The following is a 24,513-nucleotide window of genomic DNA, read 5'->3' on the forward strand; positions in this document are numbered from 1 at the left end:
GTATGAACGAACATTCAGAAGTTATGTGGAATGGTTTATAATCTAAAATGATGGGTGTATTCATAAATAAGGAGAAAGACAAGAAATATCAAACCGATCAGAAGGATTGACACCTTTTTCTGTGTATTCGATAACAAAACACAGTGAAAGCTCTTACGTCTTTTGCAGGATATACTAAATAAAATGAAGAAAAGCTAGTTTTCACTAAATACACCGATTTTCTATTGTTTTTAATATGTTCTAACCTTTTTTTAAATACATTAAATGTATTAAAATACATTCCATTTAGCCGATATATTTTAGATGGCAAAAGCCCACGAGCATCTAAAATTTGCAAATTTTACTCCCCAAAACTGTTATACTGAATTTTCGAACCAGTACAGCTCGCGCTTTGACGTTCTGCATGTTGTCAAGAATTGCGTACGCATGCAGGTTTGAAATGCGCATGTACTTAATTTACAATCTTTTCTGATATGCATCGATTTTCTCATTCATGTTCAATAGCTACCATCTTGAGGATGTGAAAATTTTGCTCTTTCAAGTTTTCCAAGTTCCAAGTGAATGGTACTTACACTGCTGAAGTGAAAAGAACTATTTCTTTCCCGTGATAGTAGTACGATGATAGTTTAAGCGTGCAACAGTGAAAGGAGTGAAGCGTTAGCAAGAAACAAACGTGCAAGTTTGAAGGTAAATTTGAGTGCAATTGGGGTTTTGTTAAGGGCTCCCCCCTTTCCTACTGGATTAATTGTTTTAACAATGGTGGTCGTGAAAATTTGATGTTCTAGAAACTGTAAACGATATGAGCGATTCACGCGTTTTCAAACAGTGCTGTGACTAGGAGAAGCTTTTCATGAAGTGATTAATGGGTGCGTTAATTTCAGGAAAAGCTAAAAATGGCTCCCAATTCTCGTTTGTGGAAGAGAGAGGCCGAGGTGGAGTCTGATGCGGCAAAGCTTGCGGATGTAGCCAGTACACTAGCTACAAAAATATTCGGACACAAGCAAAAGCACCACACGACCACTACGGAGTCTGAGCTTGACGCTGGTAAGTTTGGGGACGTTGGGGTTTAATCTTCTGCACATTTACCAAAAGCCGTTTATTGCTCTCTTATATAACGACAACGTTTCAAAATTAATCTCAATCAAAAGTTTTCTTATGAAACGGTCGTGCATTTAAAAGCTGTGTGTCGGAATCGACATGTATATACATATGTATTACATTTTTTTCTTGTTTTGTGCGCTTAATAGTTAACATGTGATGAGTGCGAAAAGAAGCTTCTTTCAATTCATGTCATTGATTTTATGTTAATATGGATCAATACTTAGTGTAGAATAAATATCTTAACAAATATATGTACATGTATATACTTTTTTCCACTTAAGCAGAGAGGTTGCTGGACTGGAATCTCTTCGCTACTGTTTCTTAAAGTTTTCCATTTAGTATTGCACTCTGATGGGCATCTTTTATATGCCTTTTTTGGTTTAAATTATTATTTAGCGACAAATAGTGCACGTTTGTACGAAGGCACGGCAAATAATTGTGCTGCTTTTTGGCATTTTTTGCCCATTTTGCGTACGCTCGTTTCAGAGGAAAATGAGGATTTCAGCACGGCAACGCCAACCAAAGGCGAGGCGGAAAAGCTGGGAGACAAGGCGGCCGAGATGACGGAGGCGTTAGCCCACGAGATGGGCATCCCGACGTGGGGGCTCGTGTCTATCATCATCGTCGTAGTACTGATAATTTTGGGCATTTGCGGTTTCTGCATCCGTCGCTGCTTCCGAAAGAGACGATCCAAAGATGGCAAGAAGGGCATGAAAGGCGTTGATTTGAAATCGGTACAATTATTAGGTTCAGCATACAAAGAAAAGGTATTCAGTAGAATCTCATTCATTTAAGTGTCAGTGTACAGGTGCATTGTAATCGTGTATTCTCACTAAAAATGTTGTATCGTTGTAAAACCCTCTTTAAGGCTGAACCAACTTTAGATGAATGTTAATGTTAGAATTGTGTTGTAATGTAGCTCACTATCTGCTCAACGGCACAATGGCCCATTCTAACATGTGATTTCTTCTTTTTTTCCTTTACGTTTTGCTTCCTCCCATCTTCTATTCGTGTATCCTCCACACTCCTCGTTGAACTCGTTTAAAGGTACAACCTGATATGGAAGAGCTTACCGAAAATGCCGAAGAAGGAGATGAAGGTGAAAGCAAACAGAGCGAGCAAAAGTTAGGCAAGCTGCAGTACAAGGTACACCACCGTGGATGCAAACACCGAATGAAGCTTCCTTTCGTTCGTTCATGCCCTTCAATCTGCAATGATTATGTGTTCTAATCTTGTACACTTTCAGTTGGAATATGATTTCAACTCGAATGCTCTCACCGTAACCGTCATACAAGCGGAGGAACTTCCCGCCCTGGATATGGGAGGTACTTCTGATCCTTACGTCAAAGTGTACCTATTACCTGACAAAAAGAAGAAATTCGAAACGAAAGTTCACCGTAAAACGCTGAATCCAGTGTTTAACGAATCATTTACCTTCAAGGTAAGTAAACCACTGTTAAAGTCTTCAATCAATATACTAGCCTCTCAACAAGAAGAGATGGTGGTAATATTATAATCTGTATCCTTTAAAAACCCAAAACAACTTACACCCACCGAACACATGGTGGCGCCTACTATGTCTTCCAACAAACACAAAGCCAAAAACACTGCACGCATTCACTACTGCTGTGCGCGTTTTACGTCAAAACTGTACACATTCACACAATAATGTAGCAAGGCAAACATGAAGAAGTACATCAAAGTAAACTATGCAATCTAACATTTTTGTAGCTCCACTCTACTATACTTGCCGCCAGTTACTAGTTGTATTTATTCACACAATCCATTAAACCGAATATACGTGTATCTATCTATATGTTGTATTATTGTAGTAAGTATTCCGGTGTCCGGTAAGCAATGTAAATAATATGTTCTTTGTCTTTGTGTTCTTTCTTTCAATAGAGTCTCCCATATGCAGAAGCAATGAACAAGACGCTGGTGTTTGCCATTTTTGACTTTGATCGCTTTTCCAAACATGACCAAATAGGAGAGGTAAAGGTACCGCTTTGCCAGATTGATTTGGCACAAACGATTGAAGAATGGAGAGAATTGCAGAGCGTTGAGGGTGAAGGTGGACAGGTACGTACACGTTACCAAACAGCATTTGTTCTTTGTTAGGAAGATGCGTTGCTCAATAATACCTTTTGGACAACAGCTTTGCAAATGGCTCAGAGAGATGTTAAGGGAGAGATATCTAAAAAAAAATATCAAAAAATTGCCATTACTAACAGTGGATGTGGACTCTGACCAACGCTCCATTGTAACTATACAAATTGTTCGCGAACAGCGAAACACTACTCTTGCGGGATTATTTATGTACTGGTGTGGGGGAGAGCTTATGAGGGTTTTTTTCTTCCCCGGTCGTTCTTTGCGTATTGTCGAAAGTATGTTTTCTTTCTTTTTTCTATTTCTAAAACCTACACCCAGTTCAAATCCTACTCATTTGAAATGATCAAAAACCCTGATAAATAGACAACAATAGAAATCATATAATATTATTGATTTGAATTAATTTGAATTACATCTCTTCATTCCTCATATATTGCTTACATGTTAGCATAATTTTTCTATTTGACGTGATATGCATACTATAAAACTATGAATTATTCTTTTTCTTCATTTTTCAATCTTCAACAGCTTCATACTTAAACATTTATTGTTCTGAGAGCTGTATTCAACACTTTACACATGATTTTTTATGTCAATCGATACACACTCAATTCAATTCATTTGAACAATCCAAAGAAGCATTGAGTTATTTAAAAAAAAAACTAATTAAAACGAAGGCAACGGACGCGGCGCTTAGTACTACTACTACTACTATTACTACTACTACTCCTACTACTACTACCACTACTTAGAAGTTGTTGAAATGAGTTGAATGAAAACACTGTTTGAGATAGTTTTAAGTTTTTCTATCGTGGTCCGATTGATTGATTTTTGAAAACTAATTTAATTGACGTAAATCGTTTTTTTCTTTTTCCTCAAATTTTCTCTGCTGTGCTTACGCCTGTGAATGGTTGTGTCTACATCAAAAAAAAAAACAATATATCTAACATATTTTATATGCATGTAACTGCTTCAAAATATATAAACTCGATAAAAAAAACCATTACACGTAAGTATTGTTTCCATCAAGAAATATTCAATACCACCTTACCCAAAGTTAAAGTGCTGCTGTATATTGTTTGATCGTATTGGCTTTTGTATAGCTTTGTGTAATGTAAAACATGTGTGTTTAATGATGATTCCCAACCAAAATATTTAAAAAAAAATCCCCACCATAATGGAAGAGGAACTAATTCTCTTTTGCTTAGCGTTTGCGCATCAAGTCGGACTAATCGATTTCATGATGTTGCACTGCCTAGCATCGGTTCTGTAACATGCCACTGGTTTTTTTTTTTGTTGTTGTTTTGTTTTGATCTATCTAAGTGAATTGATCTGGGATCAGGCAGCAATTCTCTAACACGCGTATAAACACGTTTTTCCTCCCCCTCGTACTATGGCAGTCTCGTACGGCCATCAGTGAATAGTTTCGAGTTAACGAAATCTACTCAATGCCAACGAAAGCGATCATAATGTAGAGAGAAAAAAAACCATCTACTTCTATTGTATGGTACCATACATCCCTTTTCCAAATGCTTCACTAGCCACTTTCATTATGTGTATTGCATGAAGAAGATGCATTACCTAACCTCTCTCAAGACGCTTGTTTTTGTTTTGTGTTTGTTTTTCTTTTTAATGCTAGCCTTTTCTCTTACCTTTGAGCTACATCGTGCGAGCCATTGTAAAAAATGTGTATCCGTTTTATAACATGTAGTGGTGTTGCTTTAGCGTAGTGTTGATAATTCTCTGCCACATATGTAGTAGTGTTTTTGGTTTTTTCTTACTGTTTTTTTTGTTTGTTTTGTTTTACAAGAAACTGTAGAAACCATCATTAATCATCATCATTTCATGCATATTTCATAAAGTTATATATCTTCTTCCTCTTCTTCAGTCGCTCAAGTGATAATACAGTAGATCTTGGTTCTATTTTTATCCAGTTTCAAGATTCAAGGATATATTATTATACCAATGGTTAAAATACGATACTCTACTCTCTTTTTTTTCCTACTCTCTCATTGCATAACAACGTTGCGGAATGCTTTGTGAACTATCTAATTTAATTTATACACATACTTTAAGCTTTCATCATGCATATTGACCCCCTTCCCCCCCATCGATGCTTTTTATGTTAAAATTTCACATAAAACAAATCAAAACTTAATTTAATCATTTTATTTGAGCTGGGTGTCTTCCTGAAAGTATGTTTTTTTTTATGTTTTATTTTTGAAGATATTTGAGTACATATTTTTGCAATACCACTTTTTCCAATACCCCAAACCCACCCCGGCCCCGCCCCGCCCCGCCCCCAGTCCGTGTTTGTCTTCTTATTATAATCGTACGATATACACTCTAAACATAGAAAACATGGAATGCAATTGAAGGCATACCGTGTATATTTCCCCCCCCCCCCCCCACGTCTCAGTCCCACGTTTGAGACACACGTTTGTTGGCGATATTGGCGTATCGGCTAGCTACACCGAACTCAAGAAATATCAGAATAGCAGTGCTACTAGAATCGCCCATACCAATAGATATATTCCCTTATTAGCGTAGTACATTTGTCCAATAGTTACAACAACTACAATAATATAAAAAACAACACCATAAGATGCTGTAAAAAGCTGAATTTTATGAAGCCATCCGTAGAAAATGGAGTTTTATAGCATTGTATGCCCCTTTTAACAACCATATATAAGTAAGCAGTATTTAAATCCTTTTGTTAAAATTTTCATTTTGTACATCGTCGTATAATTTGATATGCGTTTGAAAAGGGCCCAAAGGCATAATGTGTAATACATATGAGACGTCGTGTTTGTTGATATGTTTTTTTTTGTAAGGCGAAATGGCTTGAATCTGAAACCAATAGGATTTTAAAGCCAATATAAATTTCAGCATGTTGATAGTAGCGCTTTAATAATGATTGCGGATTGATTTAGAATTATTGAAATAAATAAATGGTGATGTAAGGCAAAACAGAGAGAGAGGTACCGATGTTACTTGTTGCGAAACATGTATGTTTCGATAAACGATAATTTTTTTTTTTAAACGAATTATAATCCTCAAATACTCTACATTAACAAACTGAAGCGAACGTGCGTTGCGTGTTTTATTGTACCGCATTTTGTACAAAGCTTCAGAAAAGATATATAAACTATAGTAGTAGATAGACATACTTTTACTCGGAAAAAGTATGCAGAGGCAGTTCTGAAGGAATTTTACTTACTTGAAATTAATTTTGCTTGGTCGTCAAAGTTGTAATAAATTGCTCCGAAGAGACCGCTCACAATCATGCAATACAGTGAACGTGCACTTATTCAAAGATAAATAAGCAGAATAACTATAGCCATACCAACAACAACACCAACAGTACCTGAAATCAATAATATACGCTCATTTGTTTGCAAAATATTGTATAGATTTGCATCCGCCTTATGAATATAAATATAGAGAGAGAGAAAGACTTTTTACAACGCATAAAAAAGCCCTGATTAATATCGTTTGAGTCAAGTATTGCTGAGTGAAACATTTAAAAATGTAAATGCTAAAACTTAGAAGCACGTAGTGATAAAGTATCCCAATTATTACTTAAATTTGCCGCTGGTTTTAATAGATCAAAAAAGCATGATATCCTAAAGATGTCTTTTTTGGTTGATTTTATATAACTGTGCCGCTAGAATAACGTTCGCCATACATATATATATACACTATATTGTGCTAATACAACAATAGACCAAAATTTTTACAATCGGTTTCGTTTCGTTTATTTACTCTGTTCTTTTGCAGGAAAATAAGTTGGGAGACATTTGCTTCTCATTGCGCTATGTACCCACTGCAGGTAAATTAACTGTCGTTATCTTGGAAGCGAAAAATCTCAAAAAGATGGATGTTGGCGGTTTATCAGGTGGGCTATTCTATAACAACATATTTCGCAATATTTCATATATATATATATATACATTGTGCTCTTAACAAATATAGGCTTTTTTTGTTTGTTTGTTGTTGAATGTGTTCCACATTCCACTGGCAAAAATGGTGCTTTCTCAAGTAAATTATTAACTATTTTCTCTCTCTTCTAGATCCATACGTCAAGATAGCCCTGATGCAGAATGGAAAGCGTTTGAAAAAGAAAAAGACTAGTATCAAAAAATGTACACTAAACCCCTACTACAATGAGTCGTTCTCATTTGAAGTTCCTTTCGAACAAATACAAGTATGCGAGAATGTATTCTACTATCATATAAAATTCTGTGTTGTGTTGTATTTATATATTGTATATATCTACGCATCAAGCCAAAACCATAGAAACCTCTATCAGACCTTTTTTGTTTTGTTTTGTTCCGTGGACAACCACGGTATTGTGGTATTGTACAGTATTCCTTGCAAACTTTGTTTTGTGTATCTAACCGCATGATCCTTATGAACCAATGTCTCTTCTTTCTTTCTACGCACCTAATACTCTTGTTAGGTGCGTATGCTTCGGTATCAGTGGCAACGTATGTGTTCTTTTGTATTACTCTGGGGGAATATGATCATATGAGTGTTATAGTTGTTAGTATTTACTTTTATGCGGATATTTTATAATACAGTATTGACATTTTAGTAGTAACACAAACTATTTTGTTCATTTATTAATCGTATTTCATCATGTGGATCTTCTGTTGTTTAACTGCATTCAAGTCCTAATTGATGTAAAGGGTTCACAAACCCCCGAATCCCACAGTGTTTGTTTGTTGGTGTGATTAAACAAGAAAAAATCATTTACCTAATTTTAGTACTTAATGTTTGAGGGTTTCACAATATTTAACAGTATTTTTTAATTACATTCCAAGAATAAAAAAGCGAAAAATGCAAAACAACACATACGTGGTAGCAATGTCCCCTTTGTCCTAAACCTTTCCTTAACCTCTGAACTATCTCTCCAGTATCCAGTAATTTGTTATTAGTATGGCAATGTTTGTGAGTAACCGATAATATATACACTAGACTTTCTGTGTGTAGAAATGAACAGTTTTATTGTTTTGAAACAATCCAAAAAAACACGATTCGGTGCTACAATTCCTAATACTGAAAACAAACCAAAAAAATACTTTTACAATACACTGTAACAAAACAAATATAAATACACACTTCATACATGCATAGCGAAAAAAAAAGAAATAAAGGAAAACAGAACGAACTCCGCCGCAGACAATTTTAAAATCTCCTAAAGTCAAGATTCGTTTGTTCTGGGCCTTTCAGCGAAACGATTATCCCCCACCCAAATCCCCACCCCCACCCCCTAAGACAACCTTTTGATAAGAAGCTAAAATGTAGCTTAACCTTTCGTTTCGTGCTTGAATGGACGGTCTTGCAGAGGAAAGATTTTAAAGTTCGTGTGTCCCCATAAGCGTTACATTTTTTAGACACTGCTTTTGTCTGACTTCAAACAACAAAACAGATCAACATTGTCTAATAACACCTCGGGATCTATTATCATTACAACAACAACAAAAAAAAATGATACACGGCACGAACAGCAGCAAAGGCATACTAAACCTCCATTTTGCTAACATTTTGACCTGTATATGCTGATCGAAAGTCTTACTGATTCTTGCGCACTGCGCAGATCCATTAGGGGACTACTAATACTACTACTGCCCCTTTGGTACTGCGATATTAAAGCAAACAAGCAAACAAAAGAAATGGTTGTCAGAAGATTAAATGCAACACACAATCTAATTCACCTCACATAAGCATATTGCAAACAGCAAAGAAACACAGTTTTGATCGAGTATTATACATTTCCGTGTACCAGTATTTAATATATACACACACACACCTTACGAATCAAGTAGGACTTTACGTAGGCAAATATGTCTCTCTCTCTCTCTCTCTCTCTCAGTACAAATATACCCAACTACAGCAGAAAAAATGCGTTTGCAGCAAAACATTTAAACTTGCGTTGAACTTGAGTTGCTAATTTTGATTTTTATAAGTTTCCCGTTCGTTTTTAGGACTACTGAAGACAAACTCTTAGCAATACTTACACACTTATATCCCTTTGTCTGATATTTAATTTTGTTTTTTTTTTTTCTTATTTGTTACTTTATTATTCATTGAATATCTTCTTCTTCTTCTTTGGCACAACAACCGTTGTCGGTCATGGCCTGCCTTGTACCCACACTATAGTGAAGTGAGGCTTTCAGTGACTTATTGTTACCATAGCAGGATAGTCAGTCCTACCGTATATGGGGGCACGGTCTATTCGGAGCTTGAACCCATGACGGGCATGTTATTTTTTCGTACGAGTTGACGACTGTACCACCAGACCGGCCCATTTTATTGAATATACATACAATAAACATATCTTACTAAACATTTGTGAGCAGTAACTACAGTAATAACCGTAATAACACCTCAGTATACTATTACTACTACTACTACTACTACTACTACTACTACAACAAACTATTCGCAACGCAACTCAACTTCAATTCATGCAAACATTTTTTTTCTCTACAACCGTCCCCCCCACCCCACCGACACCACCACAAAGCCTATGTAAAAAACTCTACTGTACAACTAACTAATCTATTGCATGGCAGAATACGGTCAAATACTATGGGACAATGTCCATTATGATAGCGCAAACAACACCGCGCGCTTGCCGCCATAGTAGTTGACCATTCAATTGCAAAACTAATACTCAATTCTCTGTTCACCCTTACAAGTAATGTGTGTGTTCAGTGTGTAAATGGCCAGGACCGGGAGGGTGTTTGGCAGACCAGCTTTAATAACCATCACTTCTTATCTGATTCAACAGAAAGTAAATCTTGTCGTAACGGTAGTGGATTATGATCGCATCGGCACCTCCGAACCAATTGGAAAGGTTGTTCTAGGCTACAATGCAAGCGGCACGGAGCTACGTCACTGGTCGGACATGCTGGCCTCCCCCAGGCGCCCGATAGCGCAGTGGCACACGCTGAAAGATCCGGACGATGACAAGAAGGATTAAGCCGGCTACTAATCAACGAGCAACTAAGGATGATGATCCCGGACGAGGACGGTGCGGCGCGGTATTATTATCAGCTGGGGATTATAACACCCAAATCGGAAGGAAAGGTTGGCAACCCGGGCATGTTGCACATGTTCCATCACATGTTACAACCAGTTGCGCTGTAAAATAACCTTTCCAAAGAGTCGACAAGAGAGAGGTATTCCATTTTGCACAATTTTGGCTCTGTGTTAACTTTCGAACATAAACTATTCCTATACACATATTGCACACCCCTTTCTTTCTTGCGTTTTTGACGATACCGAGGAGGAGGGAGAGATCATTGAGTAATGTAATGTGAGGCTATTTTACAACGGATGATTCGTAGAAAGAGTATTATATATATACATACATATATATTGTGTAGTATTGTCAAACTGACTGCACACGCACCTATTTATGTAAATTTTTGTTTCCCTCCGCTACTCATACTACTCATAACATCTCATCCCTACTGTCTCACCCCAAAAGCGAACTAATCAAGTAATGGATGGCGCATCAATCAATCATTCTAGCAAGAAGTCTTTTTGATTTGCCATGATAGTAAGATGAAAAGAGCACCACCCCGTGGTCAGCAGTAAAACAATAGGTAGATAAATTGCAAAGCTAAATGAAACTGGACGTCTTGTTTTAATCAATAGACACTTCAACCATCAACCAACCAAAAACCTTTCATTTCAGTGATCAGAAAACCAGTTCAATTAATTTCAATACAATCTTGTGTCCCTTAAACTCAAACTAAAAAACAAACCATTTTGCATAATACTTGTTATGCAGTTTAGTTTTCACGGTTTTTCACGACCTTATCTTGTTTGATCATCATAATCTAAAAGAAAAAACATAAACGTTGTCTGTTTAGTTAATCTATCTAACTCATTTAACGTATCTAAAAACATATGCACAGCGCAGAAGAGCAGTGCATTTATTATGAGCATTAAAAAAAAAATACATACGTTAACGAATATCTGAAAAGACGTAAGAAAGAAGACAATGCAAAAGTAGATTGCAAAAGCAAACTAAAAAACACACACACACATAGTTTCATCGCATCCAAATAAGATGGAAAACGAAATAGATTAATGTCAGTCGCGAAGACAGGGGAGAAGAAGGAAAGGGTACCGTCTGTATTTCTTGTTGAATAATATAAAGCTATTGACCTATTTATTGTTAAATAAATAATCTAACTAAACATATATTAGGCATATATAACCATTAAAAAGTTGATAATATCTGAGCAAACATAAGCAGGCAAAGGCAAAGGCAAAGGCAAAGCAAAGGGCAGTATTTGTACAAGAATAATATCAGTTCAGATTGTACGGCAGTATAGTATTTGCATAAATTAATATACCATTCCATGTAGGCGGCAGCGTAAATGTGTACGAAGAAATGCAAGTTTTATTAAACATTTCCATAGTATTTTTCCGTTTGTTTGTGTCGGTTTTATTTACTGTTAACAGTTGTTAGTTCTTTTGTCTCTGCGTCACAGAGAGATAGAGACACGACGAAGATTTCCTATATCTGTGTAACCACCACCATCTAACTGAACGTTTTAAAACAGCATTTAAAGATTGTAGGGCGTTTCATCCCGTCATCTGATGATGGTTGAAAACCGTTAGGAAAAGCTAGAAGATTATTGCGTGTTCAATACTACGGCTATTGTAAGGGAAGGTGGTGAAAAGAAAGAATATTTAAATGAATATTATTGGTTTTCGGCGTTCTGATTACATTACTAAGATTCGAAAGCAAGAGCAGAAGAGCAGCAGAAAACATTATTAAAAAAGGGATCCAATTTCCAACCACTAACAACACACAGCAGTTTATGAATAATAGCGAGACTCTTATAGTGCGAGCAGAAGATAGAAAGCGGCTTTTACCAACATAAATACCGATAAAAAACAAAGAAAACAAAACAAACATCTGAAAAAACACTAAACAAGTTGAACGAAAGTAAGCAGATCTTTAAAAATATAACAATAATTAGACATGTATAAGATAACCTTTACCTATCAAGAACGCATTGCGAGAGTATGTATATTAAGATATTGTAAATCAAACGCTAATAAAGTATTGAAGTGTAAATTACCAGATTAGTCCCCTAAGTGTACCGTCGTTTTCAACAATCACCACCGTATTGTTTTGCAATTTACTTTGTTTTTAGTACTTTGGAGTTATACTTTGCAGGTGGTAGATTTCGGACTAAACTCATACACCAAACTTTACACACAAGATAAAAATACGACTAACGACTGGCATAACAATTTTATTGGTATTCCATTCAAACGGCACAGAAGGGCAATTTATTTGATAAATTTACTATACTTTGTTATGGCGCTTTTCCCACCAGCTTCTAAAAAAAAGGTAAAGTTAATCATAACGTTCAGTTGTATGAGCGGTGGAACGGGTATAGCTCGGGCAAAGGTATAATAATACAGACCTATGGTGCGTCTCAGCAGATAGAGAAAAAATGCTATTACAAGATTCATAATGATGGATTTGGTAGAAAACGATGCAGTAGGGTGTCTAACTTTCCGGTCCATCATTTTATCCTTGGTAATTTTATCGTCCTTCTTCATTCTGCTGCCGCTAAACGATTCGGGCTGATAATGGTTGATGATGAGTTGGAAACAGTTGGACCCTATGTGGTTTCCCAGCTTGACATTTAAGTCAAGTTTTAACAGAGAATCCTGCAAAATCCGGAAAGAGGGAGAACACAGAAACACGCACAAGAATGCAGTTAATATTCAATCACTAACGCTTAACACCAAGCTTACCACACCACTTACCACCATCGTCATGCGTTCCATCATTTTTGGCGAAGTTTGTGATCTTAGGGTTCGGTTGGTTGGTAGTGCTAGGTAGTGCCACAGAAAGTTCTATGAAAGTGCGTGTGCGTGCACGCGTGATATATTACTTTTGATTCGCTGGTATGAAAGCCATGTCCCAAAAATCACCAACAAACCAAACGTTTTTGCGTCAGTTTAGATTCAGAATTCAAATAAATTGTATGACTGGTTTTGTCTTTTGACAAATCATCAGCAGTTTGTTGGGCAGCCGTAAAAGTACGTATAGAACATAATAACAAATGACCGTTTCAATTACATTTCCGGCTGATAGAAGCCTTCGTATACGAGATACAGTAGCAGAAGTAGAAAAATTAGGATGAAAAAGGTAGTCATCAAATTTCTAGTTTCGCTCATTGTACACAAAGTACTTGGTGTTAGGTCCCCGGGTGGTTTTGCTTTGTTCACAACTGAAAACAATGTGTGCGCAGGAGAGGGGGGAGGGTTAGATGAAGATAATAATGTTTGATTCAAACATAATTCCGTTCGCGCTGACCCGTTGAAATTATGAATACTTACGTGCGCTACACAAACGCGCCTGTTCGGTGCGTTCCAGGCAGAGGGAAAATCAATACTGACAACAGTCGGAATGGAAAAGATAAAATTTCTAAAAATACCAGCGCGTTTTGCTTGCAGCAAATGTGTGTTTTTTTTTTGAACATGTGTGCACAGGAAGCATCAGAGCTGGTCACGCTAAAAATACTAATATCACAATTTATTGTATTCCTATCCATCCAAACACACCCGTTATACCTCTATCGGTCACAACCGTGTCGATGTTTAAAATTGTGTAAAAGCGAACAAGAGCAACAACAACAAAAAACAGGAATAGAAATGGGTGAGCAACATGCACATTCACATACTGTAGACGCACTTTTGATATACTGCTCTGCGAGCAGATTCAAACACTTCAGGTCTTCTCACACGGCTAAGCTCATTGAACGAGGATGATGATGGTACAGCATTAGACCAATAATGTCCACAAGCAAATTTCTATAACAAACCATAAAACAACAACAGCAACAGCAACGATAATATTGAAAGAAATAATTAATAAAGGACAGTACTCTAATAACAGCAACACAGCAACACTCACATAGTACGAAAGTTGATCTCGTTTGCATTTGTTGCACCACTCTCTCTCTCTATTATGGTTTAATATGTGATCAACTATATTAACATTATTAAAATATTTAATTATATACGGCTGCTGTAACTTGACCTACAGAGAACGTGGTTACATAAACGTAACGTGTCTCACCGAACAGAACGATATATCTGATGGGCTGAAAGAAGAATCGCTGTATTGATCAAGATCAGCGAGCTAATTCGGCATATCTTTCTTATTCTTTTTCAAATGAGTTATTTTTGATTATCGATCGCACAAATATTATGATCGAATGGCATACGGAAGGAAGCTAAGCTAAACGGATGTTCGATCCAATCTGTGTCTAGAAGATCATTTACACGTATCGCATTAGCTCTTTACCATTTAAGCGATCGAGAATCGTGTAACCTTGAAGTGTGGCGGTTACTAATACTCCAATAGTGTATTGATACACTACACACTGCCTTTCTGCGTCACTGCGCACCGACATTAAAGCAGTGTGTATAGTTTATGGAAATGTATTTCTGATACATTTTAAAACAACTAATACATGTGTTCTCGTTCTGCTTTTTTGAATGCTACTACTAGTATCTTGACTATATGTGTTTAATAACAACAAAAAAACACTGTTGATTTGTAATATGCTTAAAGCGCCAGGAGTGTCAAACTCAATTCATGTGTGGACTGAATATTTCTATTGCATACTCTAAAATTCTGCCAACAACCGAAAATTATACTCAGTTCTGTGTAAGTATCATACTTCAAAGATGTTTTAAATAAAATATCACGACAAAAAGCCAGTTTTAAATACAAAATTAAATATGTAGCTTAATTCATTACCAAACTTAACTTCCACATGCAATGTGTAGCTACTTTCCTCACTCGCATTTTATAATTAATGATCATGATAAAACGGATGTGTGTACATGATACATATGAACACTAGTGTATGATAAGGTATGGTATGGTATATATGGTATGAATGAACATAGTGTTTGAATTCAAGTTCAATTGTGATAGCACCACTCAATGAAACGGTGTAAATTCAATACTCATACAAAACATGTAGAGACAATATTTTTGTTTTATTCTTCATGAAGATTATCCTTTTCCTCTACATCAACTATTCCCAGAATGTGATACATGTAGCCCTTTCTTCCCTATCAATAAATGACATGCAAATCCATAGCTTCATCCACTCATTCTATTGAACCTTCCATTTAGCTTTGTTGGAAAGGATAGAGACCCAGTGCCACTACTACATTGTCAACCTATTCCAGGAAAAATGGGTTTGGTTTCTTGAGGGAGGGATATGGCGTTTACTTACTATTTTCATCGATAGCCCGTTCATTGATTCGAGCGAATCGATTTGAGAGCACCATTTGATGCATGAATCAACGTGATTCCTTTGCACCATGGCGCATGTATTATGAGGATTCTACTACGACATATGAATCATCCGGATCCCTTTTACGGTGTACGTTTCATCTGGATTGATGGTGGACGCTGATGGTTTGCTGTAACGAAAAATAATTAAACAATTTGATTTACTTTTCTTAGAAAAGGTTTAGTGTTTCAACTTATTCGTAGAAAGTAGTCAGATAAATCGTTTGGATTTTAATCAAATATATTCAGGTGAAACACGGATTAATAACATCATGTAAATGGGATAGCCAGCTACTGTTGTACTGAATGGTGTTTACTTACCATTTTCTTCGTTGGTCCGTTCATTGAGTAGAAAGCGATTTGAGGATAGCACCATTTGACGCATGAATCATCGGAATTCCTTTACACCATGGCGCAAGTATCATCTGGGTTCCTTTGACATCATGGTGTATGGGTCATAAGGATCTCATCCGGAACAGTGATGATTAGCTGTTGAATCCTGTAACAAAAAGCAATTCAATGATTAAGATTACTTTTGTAAAACATTTTGGTGTCCGCTTTACTTCTATAAAATGGTCAGATAAATCGTTTGGATTTTAATCAAATATATTCAGGTGAAACACGGATTACTAACATCATGCAAATGGGATATTCAGCTACTATTGTTCTGAATGGAGTTTACTTACCATTTTTTAGTTGGTCCGTTCATTGAGCAGAATGAACCGATTTGAGGATAGCGCCATTGTACTTGATTCTTTCACGCCATGGCGTATGTTTCAGTTTGATTCCTTCTACGCCATGGCGTATGTTTCATCTGGTTCGCATTCGGAGCAACCAGGATAATGTTGCATCCTGTAACAAAAAGCAATTCAATGAATAATTTTAACTGCTCTCATCAAACGTATAGCGTACTATTTCATTCTAGGAAGTAGTCAGATAAATCGTTTGGATTTTAATCAAATATATTCAGGTGAAACACGGATTACTAACATCATGTTAATGGGATATCAGATACTGTATGTTCTAATCGTATTTACTTACCATTTTCCCGACTATTACAATGGGTAGAATTATTCATCTTTCAGGCGACCGTTTACAGCAGCCACATGTTTTATCTCCATTCAACTGAACCCTGCTGGTATTGCATTCATTTCGATGCATCCTGAAATATGACGTAAAGCGAACGATGTTAATAACTTTCTTTGCGCTTACGCAGGTGTAAATCTATAGATTTCACATTAAAACAAATATTGGATTCTTATGACTTTCGCCCTTACAATCATTGTGCGAATGAAAGAAATTCTTAAAATGTTTGATTAAGATCACCTACCTTGACTATTCGCCGTCTCAAAGGAAATGGAAATGAACAAATGATGCACGTGCATTTGCCGTCAACAGCGTCAACATGGTTTGACACGTGAGATCGGTGTAATTTGACAGCGCTATCTTGAATATAAAACCCACATCAGAATTTTCGCGTATTCACAAATTGATTGGCACACTATGAACCAGCCTTATGGTTTTCTACTACATATTAACACCAAATTTGGTTGTGTTTTGTGTAATAATTACACTCTTGATATGCTATTGAAATTTAAATAAAATTTTAGGACAAAGATAAAATTTGTTTTTTTTTTGTTTCTTCTTATGTTTACTAATTTCTCGGGGGTGTATTAGAAGCGTATCTCAAACACGTACTGTACGTCAAATTATTGGGAATTTGGTGCATGTTTTGATCGATTTCCATAAGTTTATTGTTTACTGCTCTACGAAAACCATAAATGTACCCTACAGAAAGTGAAAGTATTGCAAAAAAAACAATAGAACATAAGAAATCAACCATTTCTTCTACGGTTCAATAGCTGGTGCTTCTGCGTCAACAAACAGTGTGTATTCGCGAAGAAGAATATAAATACCGAGTATGTGCGCGCATGTAAGAGCAGACCTACGAAAGAAAGCTTGACTGAAGCTTCGCTGGGAGTGCTGAACAAGTGGCGTCTAATATCGAAAGGTTTAATTGCTGTTAAGTGCCAGAGACTGTGTATTTGGTTGCGAAACACTACGAGTGAGCCATCGAAAAACATCACTCATTGTGCAGAATTCGGTAGCAAACGTATCGAAATCGTGAAAAATGAAATCTATTTCGGCAAATTGTGCTACGGGTGCCTCCGTCCCCGCGATTGCAAGTGGTCGTGTACGTCAACGCTATCGGGAGTGTGAAAATGATCCAGAAATACAAGTGTATCTAACAAAACTGAAGGATTTGGTACCTTTTATGGCGAAGGATCGCAAAATGTCGAAGCTTGAAGTGATTCGGAACGCTATCGATTACATATGCGAGCTTCAAAATACACTAGCCGATGCAGACGTACAACAACAAGCGGGCAAGATGCAAGAGTCATTGATTTGAAGAAGAACATAAAACAAACTTTGAATAGGAATGAAGCTGCCGGAGTGTGTACCAGTACACGGTAAAGAACCTTTTTTAAAACACAATCTTTCTAACGTTCAAGCGTTCGATGTTTCAGTTTACTAATGTTTGCATTATTACTTGTTACAGATCGCGGTCTGAATTGCTCCTTAATTGTGCAATAGAGAAACATATATGGAAGGATTAATAGATCTCAACATGAAGTCGAATTGGCCAACATGCCTGCTTCAAGAAGGCAGACGGGGAAGAGTAGCAGAGTTTCGAATATTGCGTTTGATAGATGTTTGATTAGGCAGAACAATTTATGTACAAAGGAATCTGTACGATGCAAGGAATGTGATTGGATCCGATTAATATTGAAGCAGCTGAAGCAGGATGAAATTAGTAATGCAGCAACACATTTTTCTTTTTATCATCTGCATACATCTGTGATGTGATCAGTAGGAATATGTATTGTCCATTTCTTGTATTTATTACGAACATAGTTTAAACAAAAACACCGATAATAGTAGAAAACAACCATATATATGCTATGGGATGCGTATTCAGGAAAAATAAATTAAAACATTTATATTTTGCGTATAATATGTTGATAATACTACTACTTAGTACCATGATAGTGATTCCTGGCTAGAGAATACTTCTGTGAGAGGGAAGTTAATGCACCAGATGTTACTCAGATCATTGCAGCTATCTCTTATCTAATGTTTTATCATACGTCTTTCCCGTGTGCTATTTTATCATACATATACTATAAAGTGGAATATTAAAAGACAGGTAAAGAAACTAAGCGAAATCGTAGGAAACGTAAGGAGAGTGAGCGTCAAAAAGTGGAAATTTATTAAGTAAAAACAGTTTTTAATTAATGAAATATAACCATTTAAGAAACAACTTTCTCAATGATTTGTAGCTCATTTCATCCTTTAAGTTTACACATTACACTGCTTTACAACTGGTACGAAATAAGGTCCAATTTGTGAGACGAACACTCTTTTCGTACATGGATGGTTGTAAAATACAAAAAATAATTCTCGAGTAATAGAAATTGAGTTACATTTTTCCGATAAAACTCAAATAAAAAGCGATAATTTCATTTTGGACCGTAGTAAAGTTGTTTATACTACAAAAATACCATAATTAAAAATATATTAAAATAACATTTAAAGTTTTGAACAATTTGTTTTGCAATAATTCACAAAGAATAAGACAAGGGTTCTTCTCATTGAATCGAAATTGAAGTATCGTGTAATATTTATATTGCGCAGATATGAAACAAGTACTCCTGCACTGTACTCATCTTCTCAGGGAGATATGCTTTAAGGCTGTATGACGTATTCCAGATGTACGGGAGTGCACTTGTTCGGTTTAAATGTAATTATCATTATTATTTGTTTTTTTGCCCCGATTTGCGACCGACAAAATGTGTCGATAAAAGCCACGCTCTATCACGGAACAGAAAAAAACTCCAATCAATTAATCACCGCCTAGGAGCTATAAATTTTCTTTCGCGTAGTACGGAATGTAGCACCGGGTCGACCAGGTGTGTGATACAACGCATGCTTTTTTCTGCCATCACGGAGGTCGATTCAGGATAACAATGAAATTGGTACGCGTGCACTTGAGGGTGACATAGGAAGCGCTATGGTGACATGTGTGGTTGCTTATCAGACATTATCGATGTTCGGTTCAGTGCAAGAGTACCGGTCCAACATTACCAACAATCCGTCCAATTAATACCAGTAAGCCCTCACTTGAATCTTGATTGTGGAATTGTCATGGACTCATCGGCACGTACTAAAGAATGAAGGGGCGATAACGGGCGACACCCTGCTTGATGACCTAGGCTGTGGGGACACCTGGATGCACCTGGTATAGCGAAAAATTGTCCCCGATAGATAGTGACGCGCACTGGTGATGCTTATCGGGACTCATACCATGCGTTTGCTAGAGTTCTTATTATTTAGGATTTTCCAAATACTTTAAAGTGCGAAAAGTAACGCGTATTTTCATTTTTTAACAGATATTTTATGTGTTTAACCAGTTTCAATGTTTATAAGGCCCTACATTTCGTTTAACTTTAAGTATATATCTCGTTCCATAAGGTCGTACAGTAAAGTAGTAGAAAATCTCCACAAACGATAGCAGACTGGCCCCGACAAACAGTCCTGTAGTACCACCAACCGATACTAGAGATTACGAAACAGAGATAGATGAAATGATAGCAACGTCAAACAAACCCTGCAAATGTTATCAACTGCATTACACTTACCCACTAAATCGAGCCTTCCGCGTACAACATTTCTTTTGTAGCGTTCCGTTGGTAGTGCGGAAAGCTGAATTTCGATTGTCGAGTAACGACGATCGGAATCAAATATGCTTTCGCGTGAATCATGCACAATTCCTATGTCCACCTCTGTACATGATGGCAAACAATCACACACAACTCCTCTTCGTCCAACCGACCATTTAGGGATAACGATCGTAAGATCTTCATAATGCTCATTGAGACAAATCAATCCAGACATATTGCACTTCAAGTGAGGTTCTGTGTGAGCGTGAGAGAGAGAGAACGAGCATTATTCTCCAATATTAAGCAATGAAAAGTGTTATAATGTTACCTGTATTGGGCATTAGATGACTTGTGCAGTTGCATATTTTGATTTGCTTGTCCTTTCGGCATTGTACAGAGCACGCACTGTAGCTGTAAAACCGGTGAACGTTGAGATTGTTTTCGTCCGGAAAGCGACACTTGCGCTGGGACACGCTCACTTGCTTCGCTTCCGGGTCATTCTCGATATCCTTGATAGAGATGTGCCGCTTGTAAGCGATGTAATGATCGACGAGCAGAACGTCCGATTTGGGAGTAATCAAATTGGGCACCTCTTCCTCACCAATCGTATAGACGTAAGCTTCGGTAAGTACGGTGATAGTTAGCTTGCCCGGCCCGGTATGCTTGTTCGAAATCATGTTCAGCTTGATCGGAACTTTTGCACTTGTTTGTAATGAATTGACCGCATAGCACAGTCCCAGTTCGGTTTCCATCGGTTGAAAGTATCGACAGCAGTCGAACGGTTTATCATTCCAGTAACAATCCTCCAGCGTCTCCATGCATGTACTGCGCACTAGTTTAGCGTATGCCGTAAAGTTGTCGAAAAAACAGTTTTCGGCCATATCTTCTCCCGCGCACTCATTCACTGTGTGATACGATTCGCCACGGAAGTATCCAATCTCGTTTAAAACTTCTTCCATCGCAAAATCATGATCTTCGCCCCACAGCCTACCGAGAAAGTTGGAGCAAAAAATCGGCAACAAATTATGATAAAATAAATCTCCCCCCCATACGCTTACCTATCAGCGATGGCTTGGATTCGTTCCATGTTTCGCATCTCACACACGACAATCGAGGGAAAACGAGTGTTCCAATCGCGGTAGCTCGTTTCTACCACGAATGATATGGCACTGGTTTGAAAAGCTTCGAGTGAGGCATCGATGAGAAAGGCAGAACCAACCCAGGAAATGATAACACACACTATCCAAAATATGCTTTAACGAAAAAGTAGTGTATACGTAATGCATCATTATAGTGTACGATCACATTTAAGACATGCAGCAGGTAGTAGTACCGTTCTGTTACGTGATATGAATCATCTGCAATAAATTTCACACCATGGAAAGTGGAATTAATTAAATATTCTTTTACAATTTCAGTGAATCGCATATTTGGTGCTACGTGAGAACTAACTCGAACATGAACAACCTTAGAACTAACGCATTTTTCCACTATTCATAAAGCTACTACCGAAAGTCACACACACACACACACACACATAGTCTAATTATCCTGATCAGTATCTCTCTCACCTGAGCCACACGCAACTATTGTATAGATTGCAGTCAAGTAAGATGATATCGTGATTTATTGATTGTTGCATGTAGCGATAGCATCACGATGTATCGATTGGTTCACTTGGTTATTTTAAACACTACTTCAAAGATTCAACCAATTCTTCCAGCATTTCGGTCATTCTATTCCGATAGTTGGTGTCTTGCTCGAAGTATCGTAAGCAGATGTGGAGTTTTCCATTGCCACGTAAGAAATTATCAAAATTTTCCGAACAATTTAACATATCTTTGGCTGCTTGCTTCGGTAGCAGTGTAAGATGGCTGAAGAGCAAAGACTCGATAAGTCCAGCCAATGCAAAACAGTCACACGAGGCACTATATTCGTTGCGTGATATTATCGGTTCAATATTCATATTGCTATTCGATAGTAAAAGATCACCTAAAGTTTGATAATAAGAATCCAACAAAGCTGTTAAATGTTGCTGTCGAAACGCGCGCGTACTGCAAAGCATAATAAGCGTCCAAACATCCAAGACAGGAGGAGCAAATCGGGCCAACTGGAAGTCAACAAGTTTCGCCTCTACTGGAATACGCCTCCTGGATTCGTGGTTTGCTAAAATATATAGATACTAACATTAAAATAGTCGGCAGAAACCACAAATAATAATAGCGTTTAAATTGAGTATTATTTTGGCACGTTAGCACGATGCACGCGCTATCCGACTTGCAGAATGTATTGATCAACCAAATCCGACAGCAGGTCCGTCATGAATGTTCGGTATTCTTCGTACTGTGACCAGGCTTCTAGACAGATGTCCCTTTTCACGTTCTCGGATTGGCTGCCTACTGTGCCCGGTAATCGGTGCTCTTCGCGACATCGAGCCACCAGCTCCATCGGTAGCATCGTAACGTGCCGATAAAGGATGCTGTCGATGAGTCCAGCGAGTTGATACTGATCGCAGGAGTGCCGATATGATTGAAAGCCGTCCAAAAACACTTCCCGCACATCCCGATGAAACCAATCTAGTTCACATTGCAATGCTTCATAGTAGATATCTAGCAGCTCTTCAAGGTACTGTTTCCGAAATTCCCGCGTCGTCGTCGATGTGAGAAACGAGAAAATATCGTACGCTGGCGGTGCGTAGCGCGCAATTTGGAAGTCGATCAGTATGCAACTCGAAGGACGAGAAGCTCCCGGTGCGGACCAGTTGCCCAAATTTAACACTTCGCAAGGATTTGGTTTTTTAATAGACGAACGCTTCCTGCCACGGCGCTCACCGTTGCTGACGAACAGAGCGCTGTTTGAAACGTCTGCGTCTTTTCCGGTTTCGGCTTGATCCTCACGGTCCGATGTCACTTTGCGTCCTTCAGGTAGGTGCCCTTATCATGCGATATAATGAAAAAGCAAACAAAATGTGGTAATTTAGAATGGTCGGTAACAGGTTTACACAGTAGCGCGCGCTGTAAATTATCTCACCCTTTCCTTCCTACCTTCAGTATTGATGCAACTACTGTCCACGCTCGTTGGTATCATTTCGTATCGAAACATTACGTTGTTACACCACAGATCACCATGATTTAACACGTTGCGGAAGACTGTCGACGGCTTGGAAAAGTCATATATCTTGCGTATTACATCGGGCACTTTAAGCAATATTTCATCTAATTTCTCTGAGCTGGCGTATTTCTCAATTCGCTTGATCATCTCACACAGCACTTGTATCGCATTCTCCAGGTTTATCTTGCGTACATGGTCATCATCATCTACGTATGCGTTCTCGTTCAAATAGCCAACAAAAAGCTTCGGAATTGGCGTTTTTGAACGTTCTTCCAGAATGAGAGACGATGCATGTAGCTTAGCAACGGCCTGCAGCGCCACTTTCAGATGTTCGAAGTCAAGCAGATGTTTTGTGTGCTCCACTATGCTGTAGCCTTCCGAAGTCAAATTTTCAAACACAATCATTCTATCACCCTTTGTGAAGTATGCGGTAGAAACAAATGGCCGTGTGCCAATCATAACGTCCTGGAGCCGCGGAATAACGTGCTTGTATAGCAATATTTCCTTCCGAAAGCAACCCATTTCCTTGATGTAATCGGCTAGCTTTGGTACGTTATCAGGGATAACTTTCACGAAGAAGCTAATATACTCTTCTTCTGCGTATTTTTCTTCCTCTTCCGGTGAATAGTGGACCATTTTTTCGCGCAAATTTACATCCAACAAATAGTGATCGCCCAAATAACCGACCGGTTCTTCACTCAGCCGTCTCACTTGGTAAGAAACAAGTCTAAATTTTCCATTTACTCGATTTCGTTTGTCCTGAATGTAACACTTCACCGATTCAGCTATATCACTCTCAACTAATCCTATCGTTTGTGGGTCCATCGTACCGGTTTCTCTTAACACAAATCACTTAAAATGATGTTCTGCATAGCCTTACAGCTATTCTTTTATAGGGCACGTACGGTGTTTGAAACACAACAGAGATATAAGAGATAAGCAAAACAAATACAGTACCCCACACAAATCGCGTGAATTTTACATACGTATTAACTAGATCTATGCAGTAGATCCAGGCATCTTAAGCATATCAACAGCAACTAATCATACGGTACTCTCTTCGTAAAAACTCGTACAGAAAACCTTCCTTGTGGGTTAGTCAAACTA

The 24,513-nt window shown here is 37.6% G+C and overlaps 4 protein-coding genes and 2 long non-coding RNA genes across 12 annotated transcripts; 2 read left to right on the forward strand and 4 right to left on the reverse strand.

Annotated features, from left to right (window-relative positions):
• Nucleotides 1-483: 483 nt before the first annotated feature.
• On the forward strand, nt 484-12,330 carry LOC120955921 (synaptotagmin 1). Of its 3 annotated transcripts, none has more exons than XM_040377156.2 (9): nt 484-687; nt 882-1,044; nt 1,588-1,868; nt 2,149-2,247; nt 2,348-2,542; nt 3,004-3,180; nt 6,991-7,108; nt 7,284-7,417; nt 10,010-12,330. In XM_040377156.2, the coding sequence occupies exons 2-9, from the start codon at nt 894-896 to the stop codon at nt 10,199-10,201; spliced, it is 1,347 nt and encodes a 448-aa protein (XP_040233090.1). In that variant the 5' UTR covers nt 484-687; nt 882-893; the 3' UTR covers nt 10,202-12,330. The 3 variants fall into 3 exon arrangements, with proteins under 3 accessions (XP_040233090.1, XP_040233091.1, XP_040233092.1); XM_040377157.2 differs by having other exon boundaries at nt 7,000-7,108; XM_040377158.2 differs by having other exon boundaries at nt 1,588-1,835.
• Nucleotides 12,331-12,468: 138 nt separating this feature from the next.
• Nucleotides 12,469-14,944, reverse strand: LOC120955926 (uncharacterized). 4 transcript variants are annotated; one of them, XR_007452620.1, is made up of 4 exons: nt 14,177-14,944; nt 13,600-14,073; nt 13,024-13,490; nt 12,469-12,924 (listed from the first exon to the last, which is right to left on the reverse strand). XR_007452620.1 is itself a non-coding variant. In XM_049609377.1 (4 exons), the coding sequence occupies exons 2-4, from the start codon at nt 13,045-13,047 to the stop codon at nt 12,538-12,540; spliced, it is 324 nt and encodes a 107-aa protein (XP_049465334.1). In that variant the 5' UTR covers nt 13,048-13,490; nt 13,600-14,929; the 3' UTR covers nt 12,469-12,537. The 4 variants fall into 4 exon arrangements, 1 of the variants encoding a protein (XP_049465334.1); XR_007452621.1 differs by having other exon boundaries at nt 13,600-13,782; nt 13,834-14,936; XR_007452622.1 differs by having other exon boundaries at nt 12,469-12,584; nt 12,675-12,924; nt 13,600-14,927.
• A 310-nt stretch (nt 14,945-15,254) lies between these two features.
• On the reverse strand, nt 15,255-17,008 carry LOC125907416 (uncharacterized). Its single transcript, XR_007452623.1, has 5 exons — nt 16,905-17,008; nt 16,616-16,736; nt 16,261-16,426; nt 15,896-16,073; nt 15,255-15,705 (listed from the first exon to the last, which is right to left on the reverse strand). It is a non-coding gene; the product is annotated as an uncharacterized LOC125907416 (long non-coding RNA).
• A 241-nt stretch (nt 17,009-17,249) lies between these two features.
• On the forward strand, nt 17,250-18,896 carry LOC120955561 (uncharacterized). Its single transcript, XR_005751792.2, has 2 exons — nt 17,250-18,045; nt 18,135-18,896. It is a non-coding gene; the product is annotated as an uncharacterized LOC120955561 (long non-coding RNA).
• LOC120955560 (sodium channel protein Nach) lies at nt 18,741-21,742 on the reverse strand. Its single transcript, XM_040376546.2, has 5 exons — nt 21,629-21,742; nt 21,354-21,548; nt 20,624-21,282; nt 20,275-20,550; nt 18,741-20,191 (listed from the first exon to the last, which is right to left on the reverse strand). Exons 1-5 carry the CDS (start codon nt 21,721-21,723, stop codon nt 20,049-20,051), a joined length of 1,368 nt encoding a protein of 455 aa, XP_040232480.2. The 5' UTR covers nt 21,724-21,742; the 3' UTR covers nt 18,741-20,048.
• LOC125907415 (uncharacterized) lies at nt 21,676-24,450 on the reverse strand. Of its 2 annotated transcripts, XM_049609369.1 has the most exons (3): nt 23,340-24,450; nt 23,127-23,228; nt 21,676-22,461 (listed from the first exon to the last, which is right to left on the reverse strand). In XM_049609369.1, the coding sequence occupies exons 1-3, from the start codon at nt 24,229-24,231 to the stop codon at nt 21,989-21,991; spliced, it is 1,467 nt and encodes a 488-aa protein (XP_049465326.1). In that variant the 5' UTR covers nt 24,232-24,450; the 3' UTR covers nt 21,676-21,988. The 2 variants fall into 2 exon arrangements, with proteins under 2 accessions (XP_049465326.1, XP_049465325.1); XM_049609368.1 differs by having other exon boundaries at nt 22,346-23,228.
• Between the last annotated feature and the right edge of the window lie 63 nt (nt 24,451-24,513).

This window comes from Anopheles coluzzii, chromosome 3 (assembly GCF_943734685.1).
Source record: "Anopheles coluzzii chromosome 3, AcolN3, whole genome shotgun sequence".
NCBI classification, from domain to species: domain Eukaryota; kingdom Metazoa; phylum Arthropoda; class Insecta; order Diptera; family Culicidae; genus Anopheles; species Anopheles coluzzii.

Coding starts and splice junctions, on each gene's coding strand:
- LOC120955921 (XM_040377156.2), top strand. CDS start 894: ATGGCTCCCAATTCTCGTTTGTGGAAGAGAGAGGCCGAGGTGGAGTCT. Junction 1,045..1,587: donor GGAGTCTGAGCTTGACGCTG/GTAAGTTTGGGG, acceptor CGCTCGTTTCAG/AGGAAAATGAGGATTTCAGC. Junction 7,109..7,283: donor GGATGTTGGCGGTTTATCAG/GTGGGCTATTCT, acceptor TCTCTCTTCTAG/ATCCATACGTCAAGATAGCC.
- LOC120955926 (XM_049609377.1), bottom strand. CDS start 13,047: ATGATGGAACGCATGACGATGGTG. Junction 12,925..13,023: donor TGGAACGCATGACGATGGTG/GTAAGTGGTGTG, acceptor CGGATTTTGCAG/GATTCTCTGTTAAAACTTGA. Junction 12,588..12,674: donor TCTGCTGAGACGCACCATAG/GTCTGTATTATT, acceptor CCTTTTTTTTAG/AAGCTGGTGGGAAAAGCGCC.
- LOC120955560 (XM_040376546.2), bottom strand. CDS start 21,723: ATGCGATTCACTGAAATTGTAAAAGAATATTTAATTAATTCCACTTTC. Junction 20,551..20,623: donor TCATCTAATGCCCAATACAG/GTAACATTATAA, acceptor ACGCTCACACAG/AACCTCACTTGAAGTGCAAT. Junction 20,192..20,274: donor CGGAAGGCTCGATTTAGTGG/GTAAGTGTAATG, acceptor CGTAATCTCTAG/TATCGGTTGGTGGTACTACA.
- LOC125907415 (XM_049609368.1), bottom strand. CDS start 24,231: ATGGACCCACAAACGATAGGATTAGTTGAGAGTGATATAGCTGAATCG. Junction 23,229..23,339: donor TAGTTGCATCAATACTGAAG/GTAGGAAGGAAA, acceptor TCGCATGATAAG/GGCACCTACCTGAAGGACGC.